This window comes from Nymphaea colorata, chromosome 13 (genome assembly GCF_008831285.2).
Source record: "Nymphaea colorata isolate Beijing-Zhang1983 chromosome 13, ASM883128v2, whole genome shotgun sequence".
NCBI classification, from domain to species: domain Eukaryota; kingdom Viridiplantae; phylum Streptophyta; class Magnoliopsida; order Nymphaeales; family Nymphaeaceae; genus Nymphaea; species Nymphaea colorata.
Genome location: NC_045150.1, coordinates 8,113,574 through 8,133,418, shown reverse-complemented (window position 1 = coordinate 8,133,418; position 19,845 = coordinate 8,113,574). Strand labels below are relative to the sequence as shown.

Genomic DNA, 19,845 nt, shown 5'->3' with positions numbered 1-19,845 from the left:
GCGCCGTCTGAGTTGGTGGAAACAAGTACTACTCACTCCGAATCCATGAGTGAGACCAGATCCATGTTTTGCTGGTTCAGTTGGAAACCCCTAATTTTTAAGCAATTCGAGCTGCCATTCGATCCAAGATTCAAGGTTCAGAACGAGTAATAACTAGAATTTAAGGTCCTAAGTGACATGGCACGGCTGCCTGTGTTCCCTCTATCCTACCCTAACTCTTGATTCCGATTAAGTGGGTAGTTGGTTGTTGTCTCTATTTGATGATTTCAATCGCCTTAAATAAAAATAAACCACTATAGAACATAGTTGGCGAACTCATAATTCGGACTCGAATCAGCTGATGACTAGGTCATTTGGTTAGAGCATTGATTCAGTGACTTGGATGTCATAAAATTTTTTTTATAATGTTTTTTTGCTAGAAATAAATGAAAAAGGTAGATGTCAGATGGCTTCAAGTTTGCTTTTTTTCTTCTGCTAAAACTAAATAATACGTAATATGAATGTGTGTATGTTTACTAAAGTTAGCAATTGGATGTCTAACAAAGCAATGACTTAGGGAAAAGATAGTCTAAGTGTACACATGTTCTCTTCTCTCTTTTTATCAGCAAGTTGCTGAGAGTAAATAGAATAACAAGTTTAGAATTGCTTGGCGCTGTCTCGGTGTTTGCTTTAGATCACCTTTTGGTGTGCCTTTATGTTTCTGTACGGCTGGGTTTAATTTTGGTGTTCTTCATTGTTTGATGCATAGCATTCCCTCTGCATGGTTGTATATCTTATTCTTTTTTATTGAGAAGGTCGGGGTCTATCCCCCAGAAGATCTCTTTAGTGGAATATAGATTTCAATTCACAAAATAACAAACTTAAGCAGTGAAACGACTGAATCCTGATTCGTGACCTCACAATCCTAACTGATTCAAGCAGCTCGCTAGTCGGGATCAACAAATTTGCCAACTACGGCGGCATTGACATTTGGGTCTGGTTGTCTTTAGGACCGACTGATTGTTTTTAAAAGCCTGATAAATCCAGAGTAGATCATAGCTTCGGGTGCAGGCCCAGTTCAGCCTTTGTGCGTCTCATCGTGGAATTACCCAAAGCTGACTTGCGACAGAAAATCCAGAAAAGAAAGGACACAAAGCCCGAGGCCTTCATTGAACCCTGGATCGAATTCCATACTCGTTAACGGATTCAGGATTCACGTCCAACTTAGTGGGCGAACCCATCTCTTGATTTCTGACTTGGAGAAAAGATGGCCTCTTAACGGTTTTTGTTTGGACTCGAGATTCCAACAGCTTGCACGGATGAGGACCACCAGTACCTCTATACAATACAATATTCGACCACAGGTATAAAAATAGACAAACTATACAAGACAAAAGATCAACTGCCATTTGAGGAACTCGAGAACTATACAACGTTTATTAATGGGCACATAAAAACATTAAAAAAAACTGCAATAGAAAAAATATGGCCCCAAAAACCAACTTATTCCCAATTTATTCCAGGACACTACTATTAGACGACTACCAAAACCACTTGACCAAAATTTCGGGTCACCAAAACGGACCTGTAATCTTTTTGCATGAAGCATCCGCTGGCCTTTACATCAGCCCTCCCCATGTATTGCCATGTCTTTATAATTCCAATTTTACCATGGACAAGTAGAGATCTGGGCCTTTATTCACGCACTTGGTATCTTCGACTAATTCACCCATTTTCTAGGTGGCAACTGCCTGTTTGTTGTTCTCTTGAGCTTCTTCTGCCTGGGGTATGACAAGAGTTTCTTTCATCAGATACTTGTCAACCTCGGCAGCTGTTTGCCGGCCTTCAGCAATTGCCCAGACAACAAGTGATTGTCCACGCCTGCAATCTCCAGCAGCAAAGACTCCATCAACGTTCGTTTTGAAACGGCCATATTCAGCCTTGAAGTTCGACCGGTTGTCTAGATCCACTCCTAGCTGGTTTGCAACTCCCTGGAAAGCCAAAAATTGAGAAATGTGAGAGGGAGATGATGATGAACGTGCCTGAAGCAAGTTAACATCTCAAATGCAGAGCATAGACTGGAAAAACAGGTGTTTTTGGTCGATAGGCAACCCTTCTTAAGGATGGAATCATTCTTTAAAGCAATGATTGTTTGAAGCATTGATTCATACATGGAACCGGTCACGGAGATTGATCAATGGTTGGGAGTTTGACAGCTAATATTATGCACGATCCAGAAAGAAAAATCGGGGGTACATTTCATCAGGCCATTAAAGAGAAAGGGAAATATAAGTTACCGATTCGGGACCGAGAAAACCCATGGCTAGGAGAATCAAGTCTGCTTCGATTATCCATTCCGAGCCCTCAACTTCCTTCAAGTTGAACCTCCCATTAGCATCTTTCTCCCACCGAACACGCACCACTTCAAGCCCTTTGACGGCTCCATTTTCATCGCTCAGGAAACGCTTAGTTGAAACCTCAAAAGTACGTGGATCTTTCCCAAACTTCGTTGTAGCTTCTTGGTGTCCATAATCTACTCGGAAGATCTTGGGCCACTGAATATAAACAAAAGAAACATTAGACATCTATAGCAATTTTGGAAGGAATCGGGTAGGAGGGTAGCTTGGGTAACCGCACAATCATAAAATCGAGCTACTGGATGGATAAGCTGCATAGAGTGGCACGACAAGGTATAGGGCAGAGCATGAAAAGATTTTTATCCGTTAGTTAGTAGAATGCAGGTGAAAATAACAGACCTTTTGTCAGGCCTACTTTGACAAGTGAAGATGGTAGAAATCAATGTACAAGCTTACAGGATGGAGCCAAAGTTTTTTTCATGGGTACTAAATATATGGTTAATAGATTTTTAATTGACCATGGGGCAGTGATCCGAATCTAGTGGAGCTACCCTATATAACTGAACTCAAATTCACCCAAATTTCAACATTAACTAAAAAGTTTCAAAGAGCAGGTTCCATGGGGCGTAGGTCCCATGGAGAGCCCACCTGCCTACGCCCCATTCCTTAGATTTACCAACACGACACAGCAATGCATTTTTGCAGTATGGAAGAGTTGAAATGCACCAAAACTTGACAAAGATTAATCTAAAACACATTTAGTAAGCAAGCTGTTCCAAGAAAATATAGAAAAAAGAGTACCTGTGGCCATGGGTTGCCTGGTGCACGAGACTTAGGTGGCTCAGGAAGAAGCTCCAGATTTATGACCTGAGTGCAGCCATGCCTAATGGATGTGCCTATGCAGTCAGTTCCAGTATCACCACCTCCAATTACAACCACCTTTTTACCTTTAGCAGATATATAATTACCATCATCCAGATTGCTGTCCAGGAGGCTCTTGGTGTTCGCATGAAGGAACTCCATTGCAAAATGAATTCCCTTAAATTCCCGGCCAGGAACAGAAAGGTCCCTGCACCAGAAAAGTTACAGATCTTAATCAAACGTTCAGCGACCATGAACCAGAGAGATCAAGATGAATAAATCTATTGTTTGAACAGTTAACCTAGAGCTTAAAATGTGAACTAAGAACCAACTAAGGAATACAAAGCCAGTCAGGCTAGCCTGTTGTTTGATCCGATTAATTGAGATGATTCCTTTTTTTCATTTTTGGTTTATGTTACTCTATGCAATCTTTTTGAACGAACTTTCCTTTAGAAAACATAACATGGAGTAATTTAGTTTCCAGCAGTCTCCACCACCTGGTCTCAGTCTTTTTTTTCCATGTATCTCTAAGTTAAGCCTCAGGCACAAAAATGGGCTTCCTTTAACTGAAAAGCAAAATGCATCAAGGGCCACTCAGGTTACCCTAAAGCCTAAACATGACAAACATTCTGTAAACAAAGATCAATTCCTTTAATTCCTAAGCAAGTCAGACCTCACGTCCCTTTAGAGCATGTTTAGACAAAAGATTCAAAAGTTACCTTGGTCTTGTGGCCCCACATGCCAAGATCAATGCATCACTTTCAGCACGAAGCCTCTCTAGAGAATATGCTGGGTCTTTCCCAACATTTGCATTCACCACAAATTCAACACCCTCCTTTGCCATTAGATCAACACGCCTCTGAACAATGTTGACCTTATCTGCTTTCATGTTTGGAACTCCATACATCATCAGCCCACCAATCCTATCAGCACGCTCATACACAGTAACAGAATGACCCATCTTGTTAAGTTGGTCAGCAGCAGCCAGGCCTGCAGGTCCACTACCCACAATGGAAACCTTCTTCCTGAATCAAGGAACAAACATGGTCAAAACCACGATACCTAAACCAACAAGTGATAACAAGCCAGTTTTGGAACAAGTCCACTACAACATTCAGATCACTTCCTGTGACTTAATCATGGATAATTTTGGTCCACGCTCAATACTATCAAAGTAAAATTCTCAACAAGTGAAAACAAGTTGCATGGAATTCCAAAATTGTAATTGAAATAGTAGGTCCTACAATTGAACATTTAATCAAAATACAATAGGAGTGAGATTTATTGGTGCCTTGGGACAATCATTCCCTTCCACTTGCAGCATGGACCAAACGAGACAAACAAGTTCATAAGTTGCAATCACATGAGATGGATCCACTAGAGTAATTCATTCGAGGAATGATTCCCACGAATATACTCCAGAACTCCAGGTAGGATGCTTAAACTACATAGGACTGCAAGGGTCACTCTAAGAAAGAAGAAAACCTTAGCCTCATCCACCTTCCACCAGAAATCACTGTTCTTACAAGACAGACTTCCAAAGAGCAACAAAAGAATAACTAACCACAAAAACAAGTCCATCTCAAAACAACCCTATTCCGAGGAGACAAACAAAATGAAGAAGCAGGAATAGAGAAAAACGAAGCCGTACCCTGTTCTGGTCAGAGGTGGTCGGGGTACCATCCAACCTTCTTCAAAGGCCTTATCTATGATAGAACACTCAATAGTCTTAATAGATACTGGGTTCTCAATGATCCCAAGGACACAGGAACCTTCACATGGTGCAGGGCAGACTCGGCCAGTAAACTCTGGAAAGTTATTTGTCTCCAAAAGCCTATCCAATGCTTCTCTCCAACGATTTTGATAGACCAGCTCGTTGAACTCAGGAATTTTGTTTCCAAGGGGACATCCACTTGTTTCCTGTAAATTCAAAATGCAGGAAATAAGTCTCTCTCTCTCTTTTGTTACACACTTCTGGAAAATAGGCATAGAAGAGCTAGTGCAACAAAAGAGGGAAAAAAAAATAAAGCACATGTAAAGCCAAATGTTAGATATAATGATTTTTTAAGAAAATATATGCCACCTCCACGATCAAATTCCAAACCCAAAGTTCCACATGACATGCAGGCAGAAAGGTCATTGACAACAGCTTTTCCCTTACAGGTTTACTTCTCACATGCCAAATGCAACATGCTTGCTGTATGCAACTTGACTTGAAAACTTTGGCGCAGACGCATCTTAATAATATCCGTTATTAAGAAGTAATGTAGTTCAGGTTGGGGGCCAAATGAAAATTTTCTGCAGAAATGTGGATAGTGAAGCAAATGCAGGAAACAAAACCAATTTAACCCACTTAACTAATAGGTAGGCATGTGTTCTATTATGATTGTATAGCTAGAACCTTAAGAACGACCTACAGAAAATCATTAAGACAATAACGAGAAAGAAACAACTTCATAAAATTCGCAACTATGACAAATAAAATTTTAAATTGACCAGTTTGCATAAATTATTCCTGAGGTGAAATCAAGAGACATACCTGATGGCAAAAGGGAGTTCCACAGTCCATGCAACGAGCAGATTGTGTTTTTAATAACTCAGCAGGTCTAGCATCCTCTATAACCTCTTTCCAGTCATTAACCCGAGCTGCAGGGTCACGATATGCAATACCCTCTCGCTCATATTTCACGAAACCACCATTCTTTATTGCATTTCCAATACGAGTGGGTCTAAAAACTTTGGGCCCATTCTGCAGAATCATGACATAGGCATTAGCACATGACTGCCTCTAACAAGTCTATTGCCAGATGACTGTTAATCAACAGATAGTAATTAAGTTCTGATCAAGATTATTATTCACCAGATTCCTCTTACCAGAATTGCCAAATTTTGATCTGAAAGATCAACGCATCATTTATTATCTATTTACTTTCCATTCAGTAAATTTTTAACCTTGTAAAATTGATTGAGACAGATCAAATGCACAGGCTATGCAACCAAGCACATGTGCATGAATATGATTTCAACCACCGAAAAAAAATGTTTTCGTATTTTAAACGCCAAGGTTTTCTCAGCAAGCTTGGAAAAAAAAGGAAAAATACAGTAAATGTTTAAAATAATCCAAGTGAAAAATTAATACTACAAACGTCAAAAAATAATTAAATGAGCAACAAATAAAAATTTTGCATTAAAAAACGTGAAAAAAAGCTTAAAATGAAAAAAAAGGAAAAACTCCAAGAAAACACGAAAAAAAATTCACTTTTTTTTGGATTTGGTGTTTTTTTATTTAAATTTTAAACAGATGACTTATTTCTTGCATTTTATACATATTTTTTCGAAAAAAAAGTGCATTTTATGACTATGATATCAACATATATGAAGTAACCAAAACTATTATCATCAGAAGGAAAGTAGGAACCAAAAAGAAGACCTCTTTGATTGCCCCATTTGCTTGAGCTGAAGAAGACATCTTCCTCAGCTCTTCAAAGGCATTCTTCTTTTTCAATTCGGCTTCCTCCAGCTCCTTTGCTGTTTTCTTAGCTTTCATGTCCTGAAGGACACGTTTGTAATCTCTTGGGAATACTTTAACAAACTTAGGAAGAAGCACATCAAAATCAGCAAGAACTTGCTTGGCTAGTTCACTGTTAGTGTGACGCTGATGCTGCTGTATCATCATGCGCAAGGTCGTAATATCCTCTTCCTCTTCAACCTTTTCAAGATCAACTAGCTCCAGATTGCACCGTGATGGAAATTTGTTCTCTATGTCGAGAACATAGGCTGCTCCACCACTCATACCAGCGGCAAAGTTCCGTCCAGTTTTACCAAGCACAACAACAGTGCCTCCAGTCATATACTCACACCCATGATCACCAACGCCCTCCACCACAGCCTTTGCTCCTGAGTTACGAACACAAAACCTCTCTGCAGCCATCCCATTAAAATATGCCTCACCTTTTATTGCACCATATAAGGCAACATTACCAATGACAATGTTTTCCTTTGGATCGAATCTGCTATGTCTAGGAGGGTAAACTACAACTTTTCCACCTGATAATCCTTTTCCAACATAGTCATTGCTGTCACCTTCAAGCTCAAGGGTGATGCCTGAGCAAAGGAATGCACCAAAACTTTGGCCAGCACTACCCGTGAGCTTTATGTGGACTGTGTCAGAAGGCAGGCCCTCCAAATGGTAACGTTTAGTAACTTCATGGCTTAACATCGTGCCAACAGCCCTATTCACATTTCGAACTGACCTTTCAATGTACACTGGGACAGCTTTCTCAATAGCTACCTTGCATAAAGAAATAAGTTCATTGTCCAAAGCCATATCCAGCCCATGATCCTGTTTTTGCACACAGTACTGTGCAGCTCCAGGCCGAATCTCCGATGCTGGACGAAGCAAGGCAGACAGATCAATGTTTTCCAACTTCTCATTGTTCTGCACCACCTCTTGATCAACTTCCAGCATGTCTGCACGTCCAACCATCTCATTGATTGTTCTCAAACCAAGCTGAGACATGATTTCACGCACTTCTTCAGCCAGCATAAAGAAGAAATTTATTACGTGCTCTGGTTCACCTGCAAACTTCGCACGGAGAACAGGATCTTGAGTAGCAATACCAACAGGACAGGTGTTCTTGTGACACTTTCGCATCATAATGCATCCAAGAGTTATTAGAGGGGCCGTACTGAAGCCAAACTCTTCAGCACCAAGGAGGCAAGCAATGGCAACATCTCTTCCAGTTTTAAGTTGTCCATCTGTTTGAAGTACAGTTCGACCACGCAGATCATTAGCAACAAGAGTTTGATGTGTCTCCGCTAAACCAAGTTCCCAAGGTAAACCAGCATTCTTTATGCCGGTCCAGCGAGAGGCTCCAGTTCCTCCATCATGGCCAGAGATAAGGACATGGTCTGCATGGCCTTTTACTACTCCACTAGCAACAACTCCAACACCAGCTTCAGAGACCAACTTCACACTGATTCGTGCACTTGGGTTGGAGTTCTACAGAAAGAAACAATAATTTTATAAATAATAAAGTGGTTATCCAGTGTAACCTGCCGCATGCATGTCAAAATCTGGTCAAAATCAATCCCAAAAACTAGTGTAAACACGCCCCCCCCCCCCCCCCACAAAAAAAAAAAAAAAAAAAAAAAAAAAAAAAAAAAAAAACCATCTCTCTTCACATGCTGACATATGGTTTGAACAGACAGAAATAGACAGGTGGAAAGGAGTTTCTGATTAGTACCTTGAGATCATGAATCAGTTGTGCAAGGTCTTCGATTGAATAAATATCATGATGAGGTGGTGGACTGATTAGTCCAACACCAGCAGTGGAGTTACGTGTGACTGCAATGTCACCAATTACTTTATGACCTGGAAGCTCACCACCTTCACCAGGTTTAGCACCCTGAATATAAAGAAAGTTAACAGCAGTCAGGGGGAATTCAACCACATGTATGCTTGTTTGAATATATTAAATTACACAACTTTATATATATATATATATATATATATATATATATATATATATAAAGGCACGCTGAGGTGCTTTGCAAGGTAAAAAGGATCTGTGTGTGAACATAAATTTATAACAAGTGACTGGTTCAAGGGAATCCCATTCCAATAAGAATTCAATAGATAAACAGGAAAATTGAACTACAAAATCATACCTAAGACAAGGATGTAAAGAACAAGTTAAATAGCCAAGAAACTACCTGAGCCATCTTTATCTGAAGTTCATCAGCATTGGTAAGATAGTAGCTAGAGACACCAAATCTCCCACTAGCAACTTGCTTAATCGCACTCCGCTTGGGGTTCCTTGATCCATCTGGAAGCGGCACCATGCGAGATGGGTTCTCGCCTCCCTCACCTGCATAACAGATAAATGTAGAAAAGAACATAATATAAGGAAAGACAGAATACTAACAGCAGATGGGATAACAAAGAGAAAAGAGGGTAGAGGTTGTACTCTATCCCCGAATGAGAAGAAACAATGACAAGTTCAATTCAGTTAACAAGAACTAAGAATGTTCAGTTGACAAACAAGAAATATGATTTCCACTATTCATTTATGATCATTTTAGATTTGATTTCCATGGCTCTAGATTCTACGTGCGATACATCTGCAATGAAATCTCCACAGTAAAATAGAATATGAAAATTCACTCTAACACACGTTACACCATTGCAAACAGAAAGCATGACAATATACCTGTATTTGATTTCCCTCCAATTCTGTTCATTGCAACCGCCAAAGCAGTGTGTGCCTCCAAAGATATCGACCCATAACTCATGGCACCCGTACAGAAACGCTTCACAATCTCACTTGCAGGTTCAACTTCATCAAGAGGGATGCTGCTTCCAATTTCTTTAAACTTAAGCATACCACGCAAATTGCACGCCTTGTTAAGATTCTCTACAAGTTTTGAGTATTCCCTATAAGCAGCAACGCTGTTACTTCTTGCTGCCTCTTGAAGCTTTGCAATAGCCTGAGGATCATTAAGATGAACTTCTCCACCTTTTCTCCAATGATAATCCCCTGGATTGGGTAAAGCAACAGTTTCCGCACTACCTGGAGGTAAAGCCCTAGTTGGAAATGCCATCTCATGGAGGCGAAGTGTGTCCCGAGCAAGCATTTCAAAAGTAGCACCTTCAATTCTACTTGGGGTTCCGGCAAAACATCTATTGATCACTTCAGAAGCTAGACCCAGTGCTTCAAATATCTGAGCACCCTTGTAAGAAGCCAATGTTGATATTCCCATTTTTGCGAGCACCTTCATTATCCCATAATTACATGCGTAGAAATACTTGTCAACTAGCTCACCCTTAGAATGGAAGGAACCATCCTCTTTAGGAGGAATTTTACCATCAACCTGGAGACGCCAAATAGTTTCTACTGCCAAATAAGGACATATTGCATCTGCTCCAAACCCCACAAGAGTGCAGAAATGGTGAACCTCACGTGGCTCAGCAGTCTCAACAATCAACCCAATCCTTGTGCGTTCAAGATTTGAAACTAAATGATGATGAACCGCACCAACTGCCAGTAGGGAACTAACAGCAACACGGTCTTGTGAAAATGCTTCATTTCAGGACAGCAAATGGAAAAAGAAACAAAAGTCAGCAACCTTTTATTTGACTTTTGAACAAACACATGCAAGTTGTAACCAGACAATTGAACTTCCCTGAAGACAAGGCTTCTATAAATAAGTGCAATGTGCATTACTAAATTCTCTTAAAACCTTCCAATACTCATCCGTAAAATTCTTCTTATCAAAATTGATGCTATCTATGAACTATGAAGCACGAAGATCATCATGCAATCTTTGATTTACAAAAAAAAAAACATATTTTAAATAGATAAAAAAAAATTTACATATGGAGCGAACAACACAGAGACAGGGTCCTCACCCTTTTGGTGTCAGGCGTGAAGTTAGTGGGTAGGGAAAGTCTGTTATTGGGTCCATAGAGTCCGGTCAGCAGAGGCAGGATCTGCCCTGCGTGGAGCCAGTTTAGGAACTGAGTCAGGTGGATGGTCGGTCTCAATAACGCACCCCCATGTTATAGGATCGCGGTATATAAGGTCTTTAGGGGAGTTAACCCTAATCATCATTAGAATTACCAGTCTTAAGGTGTGAAGGCTGGGCCTTTGCAAGAGCATGTGCGTGAGTAATTACCCTCTGTTAGCTTAAGGCTAACATTTGATCAGGGAACATGTTAGGCTCCAGTAGAAGAGGTAGCTGTTGTTCTTGCATAAAAACTGAGCCCGTTGATGCATTTTCCAATCTATGTGCTCAAAATAAATATTCCAAATAGAAGTAGTTAATGAAAAGTGTGTTTTTTTCACCAATCAAGCCTTACTGCAATTTGAGGCATTGCTTTTAAGAAAACATGTATAAGCTTCCAAACAACTGATCTAATCATGTATTCTACTTAAAAAAAAACATGATAAACACATCTATCAGCTCCAATTGAATAAAAAAACTACTCATTGGAACAACTTTTGCTAGGGCCTAACATGAAGCATGACCAAAGGGAATCAGAATCAATGCATTTCTGGTACAAATATACCTCTGTCAGATAATACTAATAATGTGTAGCCTTCACGTATGGCAGCACGAGCTTCATTACAGATCCTATCTAGGGTCTCCTCCACACCTTTGCGACCATGTTTTTTGGAGAAAGTAATGTCCAACACTTTACTTCTCCAGCCCTTGTAATTTATCTTTTTAATAGCCTCCATCTCATCAATGGACAAGAGTGGCCCTTCAAGTGAGAGACGATGGCACTGCTCCTCAGTAGTTTCAGTAAGATCTCCTTCTGGGCCAATCATGCAGCGCATCGACGTAACGATTTTTTCACGAATTGGATCAATGGGGGGGTTTGTTACCTGAGCAAACATCTGTTTAAAGTATTCAAACGCTAGTTTTGGCCGGTGTGACATTACTGCAAGTGGGGTATCATTGCCCATGGAACCAAGGGCCTCTGTAGAATCTTTTGCCATTGGTAACAGGAGCATCTCCAAGGCTTCTACAGTATAACTGGACAGAAGAAACAAATAGGGTTCCTCTTAAGTACATTTAGGGGAAAATGGAACCAAGTGAAAGAGAAAATCTGAAAAAGTAATTAAAAAAATAAATAAAATAGCAAGACGTTTACCCAAATGCCTTCAGAGGAGCCAACAGACCATGAATTCCCATGTTTTCCATGCTATCATCATCCTTATGTACCTGCAGGAATAGCTGGCTTAAAGATCCAAAAGGCCACAAAAAAAATGCTAGGAAAATTTGCAAAGGACCAAAACATACAGGCAGTGCCCCAGCTATTGCTGGTGGAACCCTCTCAGTTTCTGGAACAGATTGAACAATGTCCTTCAGCTCTAACTTCTGGTTGTTCAACCATTCAGCATATGGCCTAGCCAACGAATATTGCCTTTTCAAAGCATCATCATCAACGACCACATGGTTTTCAAAATCTACTAGTAACATCATCCCAGGGTTAAGCCTCCCTTTCTTGCACACATCCTCTGGAGGTATATCCACGACACCAACTTCACTGGCCATGATAACACGACCGCTGTGTGTAATATAAAAGCGGCCAGGCCTCAAACCATTTCGGTCTAATGTTGCTCCAAGATAGCGGCCATCAGTAACTGCATTTTCCAACATTTACGACTAATTAATTCTGCACAAATAATTCACCTCATACAGAACTCCTTCAAACTAGAGAAAGGTGTACTTCTCTAAGATAATGAACATGTAAACTTATTAGCCCAATCATATTACAGACCACTTGGGAAAAAAAACCACTTACAGCATCTTTTAGATAAAAGCTCAAAAGATAATTTTCCACACTGATACTTGAACAACATAATTTGGACATTGGTAAATAAATCTTGCAAGTTTACGAGCAAACATCAGCAAAAGAATTGTTTGCATGTTGCAATGCTCAGATAAGGTGTAAAAGAATATATTAATAATGATGTAAGGACCAATCATTTATTTCAAATTGATTAAAGATGAAAATACATTGGGCTTTTTCTGTTTCAAAGTTTAATGCATGAAGCTGCTAGAGTAAGGAATTTACATGATATAAGAGCAGGCCCATCCCAGGGTTCCATCAAAGCAGAGAAGTACTCATACAAAGCCTTTCTCTCCGGATCCATGTTTTTATCATTTTGCCATGCTTCTGGTATCATCATCATGATAGCTTCAGGAAGAGTTCTTCCAGCTCGCACAAGAAGTTCAAGGACGCCATCAAATGCCCCTGAAAAATTTTAGGAAATATTATTTTCTGTAATACAGTAACTTTTCATATAAAACATGAAATGGTTATTGAAGAATTACCAGAATCAGAAGAACCAACATCAACAATGGGTAGAAGTTTTAACATCTCATCTTTTGAGAGATTCAGTTCCTTGCACTTAAGTAAACCTTCACGTGCTCGCATCCTGGTCATCAGTCAAAATTCAGTTTCAAGCAAAAGCTACACACAAACTCCATAGAAATATTAAAAGCACAAGAAATTACTGAAGAAGACAAAGAGTAAATAACTTATAGCTTTACCAATTAATGTTTCCACGAAGAGTGTTGATTTCCCCATTGTGCCCCAGAACACGCATAGGTTGAGCTCGATCCCAGCTAGGAAAAGTATTAGTTGAAAAACGAGAATGGATCTGCAAAGAAGTCAAAGAGTTTGAAGTAGTTAGTACCACAATGGCTCAATCAACCTTTTCTATTGACTTGCAGCTCAATTCAGAAACCTGCTGCAATAAATGAATTTGGCCTAACCACATCTTCACTTGACCTGCAGTCCCAACACAAACCCTACAGTAGTTTTGCAATATGCACAGTTCCATATTTGCTTCATCACCATACTACAGGTCATATCCAAAAGCTCAACACAACTCTTTCACAAAATAATGTAAAACCTATTTCATTTTACATGAAAGGCTGCCATAAAATTTCACCACATGTTTTACTTCAGCATCAAAATATGTCCAACTTACCCAAAGCACCCGATCTCATAGATTGAAAAAGAAGACGGCATTAAGCCAATACTATAAATTATTTCCATTTTAAATGCCTCACATGCTGGATAACCTCAAAGATAATCATTTACCAATAGTCGCCCCCCAACCAAGAAAAACAGAAGTTAGTGGACAGAGGAGATAATAAAAGACAGTATACTTACCAAGGCCATGTAGCTTGTAAACTTTTCATGAGTAAGATCTGCATAATAATAATCCTTCAACTGGATAGGTTTGAGCTGACCTTTGTACACAACAGTCCTGCCAAATCAAGGAAAAGATCCAAGTTCTTCACCATGTATGGCACCAAAAGTAGGAGATATTATGAATTTACAAAATGGGAACGTCAAGAAAATGGATATTTAAAATGTTAAAATTCATGAAACTCTGTTTGGAGTAGTTTGAACTGAATTACATATACAAAGTCCAGTTTTTCCATGGACAATTTTGCTTTTTGAATCTCTCGAGCATGCTGGAAAAAGCTTATAAAAGGATAAAAGCTGCTACAAGCTATTGTAGCATGAATTTCAATTGTTTCTGAAATATCAATCTGGACTGCTCAAACAGAGTTGATAATAATAATTGATGAAGCAACATTCTGCACAGATCACAAAACAAAATAAACAACTATAACATCTGTCAGAAGAAAAAGGAAACTGTTTAGTTTTCCAAAAACATCTAAATACACACATGATACTGATAGATATTTTGTTTTAAAACTTGCATCAACAATTTAATGAAAATAGATATAGAAAAAACAGCTAAGAGAGAAATTTCCAGACCTGGATGACAGGGAGCAGATGTAGAAGTCCTTTTTAGCACCATGCTGCATGTTCAGAGCAGCTCTAATTGCAACCATTGAGACTCTCCTCAATATGTACATCTGCAGCATGAATAGTCTATTCACATTAAATGCCACATGAAGAAAGAGAGAGAGAACTCTAATCTTCATAAACAGGGCATCTAGACACATAAAGGAGTATTAGTGTTGAAGGAGACCTGTCGCTCAATGTCAACCTTTGATCTTGAACTTGCAGTGAGAAACACCTGCTCAATGACTGGCTCCGTGTTAATAGCAGACTCACCTAGGCCTGTATTGTCTGTTGGAACACGACGCCAACCAAGAACCTGATGGCCCAGAGACTCCGCAACCTACAGAGGAACATAATGTTTTCATGGTCTAGGTCCATTCAGTTAAAATAAGGAGTTCGACATACAGCAACAAAAGACGGGAAAGAAATAACTTGCACTATGAAGACTGTACCAACATCCAATCAGAAACAGGAATATGCATGATAAAGAAAAAGCAGATCAGCTCTTTAACTTTAAGACCACTAAAAGCTGCGAGAGAGGACCCACATGTATCAAAAATTTCCTTTTGCGTGATTTGTCGTTGCAGCTATAATGCAAGAGACAAATTCAAATATCTCCATGTCATGACTCACCTTAGTAAACACTATCTTGCTCTCTTCACGGCGACCATCAGTTGTTGGCAAGAAGAACATGCCAACAGCATATTCACCAGGTGGTGGCAGTTCAAATCCACTATCTTTGGCAACCTAGGAGAAATATAACATGCACAAACAGGTTAGAGACACGAGATAACTAGCCAGGCATATATAATGGAAAGAGTTCATACATGTGAAATGTGGAACAATAAGATCTCATATACCTCCTTGAAGAAATCATGTGGGAGAGCAACAAGAATGCCAGCTCCATCTCCGGTGTTCACTTCACAACCACAAGCTCCCCTATGTGCCATTCGAATCAGCATTTCCAGTGCATCCAATACCTTGCAATGTCACATAGGAGGATGCAGGAGAAATTTCAGTAAACATATTGATAGTAATTTAAACGAAGAAAATGTGATCAAATTTAACCAAACAAAGATTGCAGGAATACGTCCAAAACAAACAAACGTATAGCTAGACTGACAAACATTTGTACAGTAACCATAAGGAAAAGAAAAGCAAGAGTGGAGTTGAGGGAAATGTACGAAGCAAGACCAACGAAAACTTTTTTTGTTTCGTGTCTAGCATATATTTGTGTATGAATGCACATCTATACGCATGCGCGCGTCGGGGAGAGATAAAGAGGTGGTTCAGTATTTAACCTTCCTCAGAATAAAACCTCAGTTCTCGACAATGAATGACAGTATTTTCTGATACCTAAACGTACAAATTAACTGGACAAAAAATATCTTGGAAATGCAAATCCTGAAAACATTCTTCCTCCACTTCTTGTGAGGCTTTCAAAACTCGATTTACAAAAGAAAAAAAAAACAAGGAAAACGGATCAAGCAGATCAGCCAGTGGGGTCCATTGTCTAAAACTAAACTGTCCGTTTAACTTTGCAAAACATAGCTCTCGGAGAAAGGGAGAAACTAAACAAACAACTCACCGTCTTGCGACTAGGTTCGCCAGATAGTTCTGCAACAAACCCTACTCCGCAGGAATCCTTGTCGAACGCCGAATTATAGAGACCAAGCGGCTCCGTCGGCTCCCCTGACATTCCCATCGCTCGGACAACCTTGAGTTCGGGAGTACATCCGGGTCCGTCTGAGCGCCAGACATGGTGCAGCCTTTCGGAACATGGGCGGACTCTTGCCCCAAACATACTATTATCTCTCGGCACATGACGGCAGACGGCCTTGTTGCTGGGGTTCGGTGCGTTCAATCCTCTTTTGCCTTGAACAGACGGCAGTAAGACCGACTCGTTCCTCAGCTGAAGACCCACACCTGGCACCGCAGCCATTGCGACGTCTGCTGTCGTAAGCTTTATTGCTTCTCCTGCTTCAGGAAAAAAAGAAAATCAGAAAAAAACCAAGATCGCCTTTGAACTTTTCTTACTTCGTCTTTTCCCTATTTTTTTGTAGGTTCCAAAACTTTGCACAAAGTCCGTTTTTTCATCGTAAATGTATTTCGGCGACGCAGCCGTGCCCAGTTTTAAATCCGTTATATCTGATTGCTGTTTCTTCCAACCTGAAATGACTTGCTGCATCGCTCAGGTCTAAAACCCTAGAAATGTAGAAAAGCTGAAAGAGTTTCAATCCTTTCATCGTCCTCTTTCAAGCAAAACAACGTGCTTCTTTTGCATTTTTGGGTCCCAACACGGAACTATAGACTCCAAAAGCAAAGAAGCCTTCCCTCGTTTTATCTTGCTGACAAGAAACGCTTCTCGAAGATACAGTCTGAAGTTCAGACTCCAAAGAAACAGGGCTCTTCAGAGTTCCCGACTTTCAATAAGAGAATCTACCTTACAGCCTACAAATTCTACCTTGGGTCATGCAAAGACCTAGAGAATGATAAGAAACGCACCTTCCCCTCTAAACCGCGGATCTGCACAAACTACTGGATTTCCACAGTCTAAATCAAGAAAAACTTCAAAGAGCTTACTTTTTCGTAATTTCACAACAAAAACCGGAAGCTTTCACACCGAAAACGGCAAAAAGCCAGGGATTACCTCACTTCGACCTCTGAAAAAACAGATCACATCAAACTTTCGCGTCCTCCGACCGATCAGACCGAAGAACTCTCGGAAATAAGCAAGAAAAAGGAAAAGGTGCTCCAAAATAATCTAAGATAAGAAAGGCTCTTCTTGCGCTCAGGTGCTCACAGTACTCTTTAACCAGAACGGCAGAACTAATTAACGCAATTCAGTTGAACCTTTCTTCCGTTCTCGACAGGAAAGAAGAGGGAGAGGAAGAGAGGCAGAGAGTCAGAGACCCGCGCCGGCACGTACCTCTTTGCTTCTACTTTATTTTAACTTTTTCTCTCGCTTATCTTCTCGGTGAATACCGCTACAGATTCAGAGGAAGAAGGGAAAACACGGGGTATCGATCGTCCCTATTAAGGTAACGAAAAATCTGGAGATTCTCCGCAGATTGTCTCTCACTCGCCTCCAGAAACAGAGAAAGGAAGGAGGAAAATGAACCGATAAATAACGACAAAAGAAACAGGGGAAACGAATGCCACCCCTCTTCTCTCTCTCTCTCCCACCCGCTCTCCCGCCCCTGCTAAACCTGAATCTGAACAACTAGAACCGGCGTTGCCGGGTGGCTCTCCTATTTATAGACCTCTCTGGCCGACAGCTCAGCAAGTGACTCCACCCGCGGGTCCCACTTGCTCTCTTTATCTACCCCAGGGCGCCTGCTCCCTCACTTACCACCAGGGCCCCACCGCCCCCATTTTCTCCATTTCCCCCTTCATCTTTCTCTCTTTTTCCCATCAGCGCCCTCAGATGGACGGATAGAATCACACGTGGGTCCTCGGGATGGAAAACACCGCGGCGGATGGCCACGATTCGGCAGTTGACAGCGGATGTGGGATGGGCCCCGCTGACTTCGCCGCCTACTCCGGTTCGGATCCGAACCCCTCAGGCTCGGGTTAGGTGGGTAAGCCGTAGGCCTCTAAGGTCTGCGGTGCCGGACGTCGTAGGCCGGCGGTTATCTCGAAATTACAAAGCCACCCTTGGCGTCCGGCGTTTGCGTTTTGGTCGCCCTCCGTTCGGACCAGGCCCAGAGCTCAATGGGTCAGAGCCCGACCCTGCCTCGTGCTAAGTTTGATCCTACCCTCAAACTTGAGTACATTTTAACTTGAATCATTGTATTGATTGAGCCGCTGCGTTAATTGAGCTGCTCGATGAGCCTTGCTTGTTCGAGCCCACTTCAGTTGTTGAGCTCAGCTCATTTGTTGAGGGGTCACTTCAAAGGGATGGTAATAATAGGTTTGTTGTTGCTTTAGTAATCATGGAAGCCAGCAGAGCAGCATAGATTGGGTTTTGAACGCAAGGTTATTGCCACCGTACTTGTCGATTGAAGTACACGCTGCGACCATTGATCTAGTCTAAACTAGGGGCTGGCGAATGCGGGGACCCACTTTTGATTCCTAGGAGTATATCCCGTGGGCTTGGGCGAGACACGTGTCCAGTACCCAGAGTTTTGGGCCATGACCCATGAACCTCATTTGCATTACGGGATCCGATCATTGGAGCACGTAATGGGCAAACTGTGCCGGCCAAGGTTCGGCCCTGCTCTTTGGCCGTGTCCCAACTTCAGGTGGTCGGGTTCAGCCTTCACAAAATGTTTTACTATCAGATTTGATCAAATTGCTTGGGGGGCAATGAAACTCATGGGTTGTCATTACTAGAAGAATCAATTTAAGACTTTTTAAATGTAAAAGGACACGGGTTCAAAATTTGAAGACCAAGTATCATCTATTAGAATCTTTTTGGAAGAGTCCGGTGGGACTAACAGCTTAATCTTTCGAGTTGAGCCTTTGCAGCAGCCGATCTAGCTCATGCTCTAATCACAGTTAGATTAGAAGAATTCAGGCGCATTTCTTGAAAATAAAAAAGTGAAGAAAATAATAATAATAATAATAATAAAACTCCGAGCCAATGAGGAAAATGAAGCTTTACCAACAAATATTCCAAGCGCATAAATATATATATATATGTGGCTTCCTCGTTTGCATGATGTATTAACTTATGCTATAAAATAATCAAATTTTGCTTTAGAACTTACTAAGGTCATGATATCCACTAAATTGCACGGTCTTTTCCTTTTGTTGCCGGTGGGACTCCGAGGCCGAAACCGTGCACATGAAGCCTGACTTTCAGGCCACGATTCACACTCCTGTTGACCAAATAAAATTTACAAATGCACATTATATTGATGCAAAATTGATTCACATAAATCTAAACAATGTGCTCTTACAGTTACATACATACATCAATATATAAAAGGAATTTCAATGTTCTAATTCAACTATCGCGTCATTAGTGTGCATGCATTTAAAAAGATGAATAAAATTAAAGAGCGTGACGTGTATGTTCCTAAACGGGTATTTTAATAACGTCGTCCTTAGGCGGAGAGCACAGTAAACCCTTTCTTTGGTCAAAAGCCGCGAATGCATAATGCATGACATCAAGCACCACGTTCTCGAATAGTCGTCGCTTACTCGAGAATAATGGGAAAGAAACAAAAAGTTTTACCTCACGAGACCAACGGTTGATAACAAAGTTCAGAAAACTTCAAAAGCAAAAACCGGGGAAGATTCAGAGAAGGAATCGACTGTATGAGTTTTAAAATCAGGTGAAACGTGTTTCTATAGGAGGTT

At 40.7% G+C, this 19,845-nt stretch overlaps 1 protein-coding gene across 4 annotated transcripts; it reads right to left on the bottom strand.

Annotated features, from left to right (window-relative positions):
* Positions 1-1,363: 1,363 nt before the first annotated feature.
* On the bottom strand, positions 1,364-17,740 carry LOC116266917 (glutamate synthase 1 [NADH], chloroplastic). 4 transcript variants are annotated; one of them, XM_031648409.2, is made up of 23 exons: positions 17,468-17,739; positions 16,127-16,515; positions 15,399-15,518; positions 15,172-15,285; positions 14,726-14,878; positions 14,509-14,609; positions 13,891-13,987; positions 13,263-13,372; positions 13,044-13,147; positions 12,784-12,963; positions 12,006-12,349; positions 11,857-11,927; positions 11,269-11,738; positions 9,410-10,279; positions 8,913-9,067; positions 8,444-8,605; positions 6,628-8,199; positions 5,737-5,946; positions 4,849-5,117; positions 3,917-4,222; positions 3,138-3,405; positions 2,277-2,534; positions 1,364-1,970 (listed from the first exon to the last, which is right to left on the bottom strand). In XM_031648409.2, exons 2-23 carry the CDS (start codon positions 16,478-16,480, stop codon positions 1,716-1,718), a joined length of 6,543 nt encoding a protein of 2,180 aa, XP_031504269.1. In that variant the 5' UTR covers positions 16,481-16,515; positions 17,468-17,739; the 3' UTR covers positions 1,364-1,715. The 4 variants fall into 4 exon arrangements, with proteins under 4 accessions (XP_031504269.1, XP_031504267.1, XP_031504266.1 ...); XM_031648407.2 differs by having other exon boundaries at positions 11,857-12,349; positions 16,127-16,518; positions 17,468-17,740; XM_031648406.2 differs by having other exon boundaries at positions 11,857-12,349; positions 17,468-17,740.
* Positions 17,741-19,845: the final 2,105 nt, after the last annotated feature.

Coding starts and splice junctions, on each gene's coding strand:
- LOC116266917 (XM_031648407.2), bottom strand. CDS start 16,480: ATGGCTGCGGTGCCAGGTGTGGGTCTTCAGCTGAGGAACGAGTCGGTC. Junction 13,148..13,262: donor CTTCGTGGAAACATTAATTG/GTAAAGCTATAA, acceptor ACTGATGACCAG/GATGCGAGCACGTGAAGGTT. Junction 12,964..13,043: donor TGTTGGTTCTTCTGATTCTG/GTAATTCTTCAA, acceptor AAAATTTTTCAG/GGGCATTTGATGGCGTCCTT.